Genomic DNA, 10,681 nt, shown 5'->3' on the forward strand with positions numbered 1-10,681 from the left:
AGGGGGGGGGGTCTAATAGCCGTAAATATTACTTTGTGAGATTGATTTCTCTTCTTGGTGTTTGAGGATGGTGAGATAATGTCCCTTTTTTGGTCTGGTCTCACTCGTGGGTTTTTTCTTGAACTTTATTTTTTTGATGAACAAAAGACAAAAATAATGCCTTTATCACTTCAGGTCCACCCAAAAAATGGTGCGGTAGAACATTCGCTGAGAAACTAGAATTCTATAAAGATGTGCACTTGGAGTATTACCCAGGAACCAAAGACCAAGGGTCTGGGTTTGAGATGGTCTTTCAAGGTACGTTTTCCCTATACTATCTATTTTAGGGCTGGTGGGGCACCTAGAAATCTGGTTTTGGGGCCAAATTATGCAAATTGGTGTTATTACATATAGTAGTACCTGGACATTTCCTGAACAATATCCAGAAACGTATGTAAGGCTTGTTACACCCTAAAGCTGTCTTTTTTGTCCAAGTGTTTCTGCAAAAGCACGTTATTTCCAGCCAGTCGGTTCTTACCTTTATCGGCTGTTTTCTCACAATTCTATTTTTTTCACACATTATCCCATTTTTCTGCACTGTTTCTTGTTCAATTTCAATGTTGCTTTCACAGGATGCCAATAACACCTAGTTCTAAATTTTGGCGTGTTGAATATTTTATTAATGGAGTAGTTTTTGATTTATGGGCTTACAAAGCATGAATTTTCCTTCTTTTTTTCCAGTTGTAAGTGTCATAGAAAAAAAACTAAAGCATATATAACAAGCCAAATTTAAAAGCTATATAATTACTGTTGACATGCCAAATAAAAAGTGAATCAGTTAATAAATAAGGGAATAAAATGGGATTGAAAAAGCTATACAAAATCCAATATGGCCGCCGTTTCCATAGCAACCGATTCAAAATATACTTTTTGAACTATAGATTTCAAATCCCCAATAGCGCACAATGTCCCACAGAAAATACGGGCACTCTAGGCATTGTAATAGCTAAAATAGACCTCAGGTGTTCCACCAGCCCTTAATAGTTTGTCTCTATTGCATTTATGTATTATGGTCGTATCTTTTGTGTGTTTTGTCATTGTTTTAATTAATTTTTATTAAACTCCAAGCTAGACACATTTCAGGTCTCTTTGAAACCATAGTAGTCAAACCTGCTGTAATGGCCACATCTCCAAAACAAATACGAGTACAAACTACTTTCAGCTTCCCTCTGGCGTTAAAAATATAAATAAATATGTATAATGACACTAACCAAGACGTCCTTTATTTGAGCATTTTAGTTGTTGTTTGTTTTTTTACGCAACCACATGTGCCACCAGGGCTCTTTGGTTCTAAAAAAAACTATCCACAGACATCTCTCATTGGTTTGCGACTGTTTTGCTGGAAGCTCATCCGGGGTCGCGCTGGATTGGATATAATGATCCCGAGCTGATTCTCAAGTACTTCACATGCACTTAGCTATTCATATTCAATACATTATTGCTACCTTAGAATTGTAAAGTTCTATCCGACCGTGTTGATCGTTTTGAGTTATTAAGACCATGGGGTCAGTAACCAAATAAATAATAAATGTTCTATCGGCTCTACCAAAATCATATAAGATTATTGGGAGTTGTTATCAAGACCTTCAAAGAAATGCCTTCCAAAAAGCTTTACGTGAGAACTCAATTTTTTTTCACATCAAATATCTCGAAAGAAACGGAGCATATAGAACTTGCTAATTCTAGAGTAGCAGTATGGCGCACGCATGACGCACACATAAAACTGATGGTTCACTCTGTACAGTTTCACAAACACAACAGTTGACCACAGTTCCTCTCCACCCTAGATCTTGTACTCCAAATTGATCTATGTGAGAGGATGAGAAAAGTCAGCTTAGTATCATTTAATTTGGTTTATTGTATTATGCTTCTTACATCCTGCAGACTGGCAATGGTCCCCGTTCTGCAATGGAGTCCAACAGCTTGAAGTGCGGGATGAACCAATGCTACTGTATATTCTACGCACTGGTATTGGATACCATGGACAGCCAGAGTAAGTCTTGGTTTCTGTCAGGAGCAAGAAGTGTAATATACCAGCACCAGCTGTTTACTCTTGGTGCCGACTCTTTGACATAATGTATTTCTCTCCACAGCTGTGCAATTTTGCACAACGGGTAAATTTCCCAAATTAGCCTCTTGACCGTGTCTTGCATGTGAAACTATAATATAGTTTGTTCAAGAACGTCTGGAAACCTCCATATTATGTAGCATTTTGGGGAAATCAGGTGCTTTTCAATAAAATACTGCTATCGAAAAAAAAAAAGCAATTTTTATCTATTTTTTCTTTGGCTAAACACCTTTTACGTCTATTCAACAACACATTTCCGTGCGGATTTTATTGATAGGAATTGTTTAAAGGCACAACAAAATGTACATTTTTGTAGCAGACAGAAACGCAAACGTACCTGATTGCTCTTATAAGGAAAAATGGTTATAATGATTGTAATCGTTGATACGGAACATGAGGTTGTTGTTTTTTCTTTTTTTAGGTCTACGAGAAAAGGTGTGATATTGGTCTTCCAGGTCGCATACTTTAGGTGTACAAGCATTGAGCGCCGCTGTTTATGGTAGCATTGCAACAAATAAATAAATAAATAATAAATAGACAAAAAAAATAATATGTCAGCATCTTTTTCCACTATTGCTTGTTGACCGCGCCAGATGAAATATTTGGCGTCCGACTCTGTGACACGGTTTCAATTCGGATAGAGCATAACCCAAAACTGTCGGTCTTTGGTGCAACTTCAATTACTTCTATGCCGCGAGCCGCGCAGGAGAGTTGAAACAAGAGGCAAGCTTTTGTGCGGTGTTTAACTAGCGGGAAGTATCGAGTGGTTTACGGTGTGCAACTTTTTCTTTGTGACTTCCGCACAACTTTACACTTACGGCCTTTTCAATTGACACATGTTTGAGCAATGATAGTACTTAACAAGATGGGCCACTTCTCTCTTTGAGCCAATTAAAAAAGTGTCCTCAAAATTTGGAGGCGCCCTCTTCACAAAAGCGCACTCTTTGCGAACAGAGTTACCCTACTTGAGTTTTTAAAAATCAAAGTGAAACTAGCATGTTTTTGGATAAATTTCGGAAGAACGCTTTTTTTTAATGGTTACGTTGACAAAAAACCTCTTCCGGAGGAAAGGGTGATGGTTTTCTTCGTTTAATTTGACTTTAGAATGAAAGGCAAGAGGTCATTAACATTTTTAAAACCCTAAAACTACGCACTGAACGTACCCGAACTGCTGATGAACAGCAGTCGATCTGCGCACGCAAGGAGGTGCTATTCCTATTCTTCTTCTGGAAAAACGAAAGAGAGCTTCAAAACAGACTGCAGCGCCATCTGAAGCAAAGAGCATACTTCCTGCGGACACTTTTTTGGCTGAGTGGCCCATCTTGTTATGTACTATCTTTGGTTTGAGTAGCCTGGAGAGTCGTAATGTCGTCTTGGTCAATTAGTATTTTGTTGTTGTTGCTCTTTCTTTGTTTCTGATCTGTTTGTTTGGATTTGTTTGTTTGTTTGTTTGTTTGTTTGCTTAGTTGGCTTTTTTCGGGGAGGGGGGGATTGGGGGTTGGGGGTGGGGGCTTTTTAGTTGTTTTTATTTGTTTGTTTGCTTTATGGAATTTTTTACATAAACATGGTAAACAAATATGCTCTATTGACGTAAAGGTATTACTGGTTAGGCATATACTTATTGAGCAAATAAAGCTTACCTCGCTATTTTTCTCTTCATCAGCTATGGTTGTGCATGGAATTTGACTGCTCCTGAAGACAAAATCGTCCTTCTTCGTGCTTTTAGTGAAGCGAGAATTCCCTGCCAGGGGCCTTGGTTTGAGTTTGGTGGTAGGAATAGACATACAGAGCAATGACATACTATGTATTCACTTCATTTCAGCATCTATCTTTCCCTTCCACTCCTCCTTAACCCGTCCTGTCTCGTTCTGGCTCTCTATGTCTCTCTCTCTCTCTCTCTCTCTCTCTCTCTCTCTCTCTCTCTCTCTCTCTCTCTCTCTCTCTCTCTGTTCTGTCTCTGTCTATCTCTGTCTCTCTCTGTCTCTCTGTCTCTCTGTCTCTCTCTGTCTCTCTCTGTCTCTCTATCTCTCTCTCTGTGTCTTACACACACACACACACACACACACACACACACACACACACACACACACACACACACACAAACACACATGCACACATACACGCACACATACATACACACTCCCTATTTTTTCTCACTGTCTTTCATTTTCTTTTTTTCTTTCTTTTTTTCTTATTCATTTATGTCTGCCCTTTATCTTCTCTCTCTCTCTCTCTCTCTCTCTCTCTCTCTCTCTCTCTCTCTCTCTCTCTCTCTCTCTCGCACACACACACACACACACACACACACACACAAACACACATACACATAGACACACACACACACACACACACACACACACTCACACATACACACACGTACACACGCATATGCAAATCACGAGCAATCACACTAAATATCTCTCTCTCTCTCTCCCTCTCTCTCTCTCTCTCTCTCTCTCTCCCTCCCTCTCCCTCTCTCTCTTTCTCCCTCTCCCTCTCTCTCTTTCTCTCTCTCTCTCTCTCTCTCTCTCTCTCTCTCTCTCTCTCTCTCTCTCTCTCTCTCTCTCTCCCTCTCTCGCTCGCTCGCTCGCTCTCTCTCTCTCTCTCCCATTGACTTCTGCAGCTGACTAAGATATATATTATCTTGATGCGAGGTGCTTGTTCTTTTTGTTTTCATCAACGTTTTGTCTTAGTCTCTTTCTTAGGAAGTGGGGCCTTTATCTGGAAAAAAACATACCTCAAAGCACTACTCTCATGTTCTTGCCAGAAGTACACGTATTATACTCAACTTCATTTTAAAAAAGCCTCACTAACAGAAATGCGCTTGGAATGATAAGTGGAGCGCGGATTAATACAAACATTTTCACAAATGTGTGAGGATATGTCACCAACAGATATTGAACAAAAGAGATGGTCTAATCCCCGTTTTGTGTTTTTGTGGTGAAATGTAAAACATTCCACGATCAATAAAAAGTACAGTAACGTGGTTGGCTACATTGTCTTGCAACGTGGGCGAGTTTTCGACACCGCATAGTCAGATTGTCTTGGAATGGTTCTCTGTGCCGTTCGGTTTCATTCTGCTATCATTTCATTACGAAATTGCAGCACATTGAATGCCCAATTATTGGTGTACACTCCTCCATCCATCGTTATGACTTACGCAAAATTTAGACTGGGTGTTCTCGTGGCCTAGAGATTAAGGTGTTCACCTCTCATTCAAAGGTCCCTAGTTCGAATCCGGGTGGCGACGGAAAAACTTTCTTCTCTAAAATGGTCTCCTTTCACCTCCTCTCCTGCTCTCTAGCAGTTGTTTGCTTTCGTTTTCACTTTCTGCCCCCACCACCTCACCTCCTTTGCCTTTCTACTGCTACTCCTTGGCTCCTTCTTACTGCTGTCTTTCATCTACACCCCTGATCTTCTGGTAGGAAAGATTTACACCTAGCCCTCTCGGACAAGCCTGAAAAATCTCGGAGGTCCCGTGTGCAAGCTGCACACGTTAAAGATCTCTTGGTAGTCTAGAATCGATAAGAGTAGGCATTGGCCCCCTCCGAGACAAAATTCAAAATTTCCTACCAACTGAAAATGTTTAATGTGTCCCGTGCGCTCATATGACCTTGTGCAGTTGTGAGTGCCGTAAAACAGGTACCAAAATAAAAAGAAAGGGGAAAAAATGAGACTGGTCAGGAAATATAACTCTGTTCCAGTCTCTTAGCTTCCAATTTGAGTGTTGGTTGTACCAGTCTACACCAGCTGGTCTTCGTAGGGTTTATGGATTCTTAAACAGGCTTCTGCCATTCGGCGCCGAATGGAGACTGAACATGCTGTTCATCTAGTTCCCTGAAGGTCTCTGGCTGTTACAGGGGGAGTAAACGATCTCTCGGCTGGCAATAAGGAATAGGCCGATTTTGTTGTGCAGTCGTACCCCTTGGCTGTTACGCCCTTGGTTTTTTCAGCGACACTCCCAGTTGTTGGCAGACAGTCTTGCAGCCTTTTAGTTATCCATTTGTCAGCATTCAACCGTGCTTCAACTTGCCTTTGGTTTACAATGGCAATGAGAATCCTAATGTCTCCTTTGCACTTTCAGTGCTCAAAGTTAGCATACAGTTAGGAGTAAAAAACAAAAGAAGACCAATTTATGAGACTGCACGTGTTTTCTTTTTCAATGCAGTTACATATTGATGTGTAGAGCAATCCGTTTCATTCATTGTGATAAGATAGCACTCAATATAGAAATTAATGTTTTACCCGTTTTGTGCATGCCACAAAATGAGAGATGATCACCCCATCAAAAGAATATTTATCTAATGGCCTGACGAACCGGTGGACAATAGATCACATTGTGTACTTTTCATCAAACACATATTTGGATTTGAAAAGTGGGGCATTTTTAATGGAGTTTAGTATATTTACTTCATTGTCTGCAATCTCTGCTTTCCAAATATCCATGAATACATCTGAATCATAATTAATGACTCTGGTAATTCATATCATCAGTATGATTGACCATTGGTCATTCTGTCAATGCATCATTGTACAGGCCGCGCCTTCCTCTCACTCTCTCGCCCTCTCTCCTACAATTGACCTATTTATTCGATTTTTCCAGGTGACACACGTTACATTTTGCACTGTTTCCATTGATCCTCATAAATCCTGTACTGTCGTGATATTATCCATATTTCCTTGTGCTTTTCAAATATTGTATACAGTATTCTGGATGCGTCGATTGTAAAAGTTTTCCATTGCAATTTGATGGACACTGTTTTCCTTGAACGCAAATTAAATGAAATCTTGTTTCACATACTGTGAATCCCAATTCAGTTCACTTCAATTTTCAGTTTTTTAAAATATGAACTGTTTTGTTCCCAGATGGATGCCAGACTGTTGACTTTCCAAAGATTAAAACCCAGCAGACTTCAACAATTGTTTCATCGGATGACTTTTCCTATTACAATAGTAACTATTTTTTGGCGGAATATGTGGCGGCGTCAAGAGGTGAGAGCCGCACCTAACTGTTTATTCTTTTGAAAAATAAATAAATGTAAGGCATCGTGGTGAAATCGTGCGCTCGTCCAAATATGAACGAAGATAATAGCATTATCATTTTTCTTGCCGTTCTGTCAATTTTTACTGAATTTTCAGTTTTTGGCTCAACACCTGTTATGTCAATTTTAAAAGACGTTGCTGTGTGGCTTCTCCTGAAAAACGTTCAATAAAAGCACAAGAAAATGTACATTTACAGTTTCCAAGGACTCCCAAGCTTTGAAAAATCACCAAACGTGGGCTGCCATTTCCTCTCTAATTTACCTCTGAATATCTATCGACTTTTATTGAAGATAGATAGATATCTTTTTCATCAAAGGCAAGAAAAATGAACAAGCTTCAAGATAATACCAAAAACTTCATATGCCCCAAAACTGACGAGCGCCTGATTCCACCGCGTCGTGACACAAGTAGCTAGCTCAACTTGACACTGAGATAGTCATTTCTGGAGCGGGCTGCCTGATTCCCTTAGCGGAAACTGACTCTGACACCAGAGGTAAAGGGAAGGAAAATAAGACATTCGAAGTCTAACTTTCGCTGAATATCGACACTGTAGCCAGATAAATACAAATTACGTTGATGAAAGAAACGGTCACGAGAGCAACATTACTGTCTTGAACTAATTTTTTGTACCAAATGGCGCTCATCTTACTTGTTGTTCGCCGAAAACTTTTGCAAGTGTATTTATGTCAGTATTATTAATGACTGCTTTGCTTAGATTTGTATTATGCTAGATATTTTATTGAATGGCTCCAATTAAGTCTCTTGAGTTTGATTCCATTAACAGCTCTGTTATTCCATTTACATGGTCCTGGCCATAGATTTGAGTTATAATATCCTTGACCATGCACTATGGCTTATTTCCGGTTGTCTATGAACCGCACTGTTTGAGCCAAATCTTTTTCATTCTTTGCATTCCCTTACTAGAACTCAGAGGTGTCGACTGTTGGTTCTTCAACCGGCAGTGAAACTTAATTTTTACGTATGTCTCCACTTTCCAACTCTGTTGGGCCCCTTGTCTTCAGGCAGCCAAATTCCGATTTTGAATAATATACTTTACATGTTTTCATTTTTAAAATACTGACAAGAGTCGGTTAGGCTCTCGGACTCGCAACCGTAAGGTCGTGGGTTCGAATCCCGTCAGGGGCCGACGTTGTGTCCTTGGGAAAGGTACTTTACACGAATTTTCCTCACTTCATCCAGGTGGGAATGTGTACCCGGATATAGACAGCGAAAGATCTTGTCAGTTTGTTAGTGTTTGAGCGCTTAATCGGCTGCCGCACTGTATGCTTCCCGGGAAGCTGAGAATGTTTCGGAGTGTTCTATGGTCTGCTGGGGTAATAATATAGTGTAAAGCGCATAGAGCCTGCTGTTGAGCGGGGATATGCGCTATACAAATGCTATCTATTATTATTATTATTCTCAGTTTTAGTAGGAATTTTGTACTTTGTCCGGATGGCGGCCGAATACAACTCTTATCGATTTTAGGACCTCCAAGAGATCTTGAAAGTGTGCAATTTGCACGTGCGACCTCCGGGATTTTTCGTCCTAATCCGAGAAGGCAAGGAGTTAGATCTTTCCTACCCTAAGATCAGGGGTGTAGCTGAAAGACAGGAGTAAGGTGTTGGGAGTAGCAGTTGAAAGAGTCAGGAGTTAAGGGAAGGAACCCTTAAAGGGGGGGGGGGGGGTTGGGGTGGAAATGAAAGTGGAATGCCAGAACAAGACTAGAAAACATGATAGGAGGTATGGGGGAGACAATATTTTTAGAGAAGAAAGATTTCCCGTTCCTGTCAGGTTTCGTACCGATTGGTTGAAAGACGTGCAATGCAGCTCAAAAACCACGATAGCCCCATTTGAGCCAAATGAAGGTCTGAAAGGTGGGGGGAGGGTATGAGTTCAGTGCTCACAGATAATAGATGTGTATTTTTTCCTTCATACGGCGTAATGACACCTCCCACGGTGCACTCATTTTACAGCATTTTTTTTTTTATAGATAAGAAAGAGCGGCGGCCATAACAGGGTGCAGTCAAGGAATATAAGTCTATGGGCTTGACTCTTTGTCAAAGCTTTTTAAAAAAAAACATAATCGGTAATGAACATTTGTGTGTGCTTGCGTGTACATATGTGTGTTTGTGTGTATATGTGTATGTACGTGTGTTTATGGGTGTGGGTGTGTGTATGTGTTCGTGTATGTGTGAGTGTTTGTGTGTGTGTGTGTGTGCGCGTGTGTGTGTGTGTGTTCGTGTGTGTCTATGTTTGTATGAATGTGTATTTGTGCGTATGTGTGGGTGTGTACGTGTGTTTGTGTATGTGTATGCGCATGTGTGAATGTATATGTGTGTAGTGCGTGTGTGTGTTTGTGTGTGTGTTTGTGTGTGTGTGTGTATGTTTGTGCGTGTGTGTATGTTTGTGTGTGTGGGTGTGAGTGTGTGTGTGTCTGTGTGTGTGTGTGTGTGTGTGTGTGTGTGTGTGGGTGGGTGTGAGTGTGTGAGTGTGTGTGTGTGTGTGTGTGTGTGTGTGTGTGTGTGTGTGTGTGTGTGTGTGTGTGTGTGTGTGCGACTGTGTGTAAAGACAATACTTTGTATACTATAGATGCCATCCAGTGCGTTGACTCGACGCCGGTGCATGTTCCATTGACCACGGAGGAGTTGTTTATACAGCTAGACAGCAACACGACAAGGTAGGTGTCTCTGTACACGCCTATAATAGAAAAACAAAGGGGGAGACAGCTTACTGTCTGTCTAGTAAAGTAAAGGGGTTATAAATAATACTTTCTATAAACACTTTGCTGGCTACTAGTATTTAGTATGATTACTGGCTTTTTTGAGGAAAGTTACCTTGTTTTTTCTCAGTGCCTCCAAATGCGAATAGGTACTTGGCAATCTGGAGGGACTAGAAAAAAGTGGAGGACAGCGATATTAGTCAAAGTCTGGTTTCCCACAAAAGACAATGAGTTCTGTTTCCGTGGTGACTTATTTCGATTGAAATATATGCCATCAAATGACATTAGTAAAAGTGGGACAGGTGTTTGTTGTTTGGTGGTTCTTGAAGGTCACAAACCTCACCGAACTGCGCCATACAGACAAAAGTACAAGATAATCAAAGCCACGGTTACTTTTTTTTAAAGAGCTCAGGAGCTCCAACTCTTAAATAATGCTAATGCTTTAAGAATTATTTTTTTAAAAATGTATTTCTTACATATTCGCGTACCCAGTCTGCGCTACTTTTTGTTTAATCTGACTAAAACGGTGACTAAATTTGGATGAATGATTTTCGAAAGGTCTTCAGTTGTTTTGTTGCATCTCAAGGTGCACCCTTCAGTTCACCACGGACTCCCCGGACAAGACTGTGGATCTCAGTTTTCTTCCTGTTGTGAATGACACGTCCGTTCTCAACGTGACGGGGTTTATTCTTGAACTTTTTGATGGTGAGTCGATGATATATAGGAAGTTTAATATCACTCTCTGTCGGTCTGTCTGTCTGTCTGTCTGTCGGTCTGTCTGTCTGTCTGTCTGTCTGTCTGTCTGTCTGTCT

General features: G+C 40.6%; 1 protein-coding gene across 1 annotated transcript in view; it reads left to right on the forward strand.

The window, feature by feature from the left end:
• LOC101857224 overlaps positions 1-10,681 on the forward strand; it is a gene marked incomplete at its 3' end in the record, with an annotated part of 72,250 nt that overhangs the window by 13,038 nt on the left and 48,531 nt on the right. Inside the window, 6 exon segments of the mRNA XM_035973048.1 lie at positions 175-297; positions 1,924-2,032; positions 3,771-3,877; positions 6,974-7,099; positions 9,740-9,827; positions 10,456-10,574. Coding sequence (XP_035828941.1) covers positions 175-297; positions 1,924-2,032; positions 3,771-3,877; positions 6,974-7,099; positions 9,740-9,827; positions 10,456-10,574 — 672 coding nt within the window.

The sequence above is a fragment of the Aplysia californica genome, unplaced genomic scaffold (genome assembly GCF_000002075.1).
Source record: "Aplysia californica isolate F4 #8 unplaced genomic scaffold, AplCal3.0 scaffold00026, whole genome shotgun sequence".
NCBI classification, from domain to species: Eukaryota; Metazoa; Mollusca; class Gastropoda; order Aplysiida; family Aplysiidae; genus Aplysia; species Aplysia californica.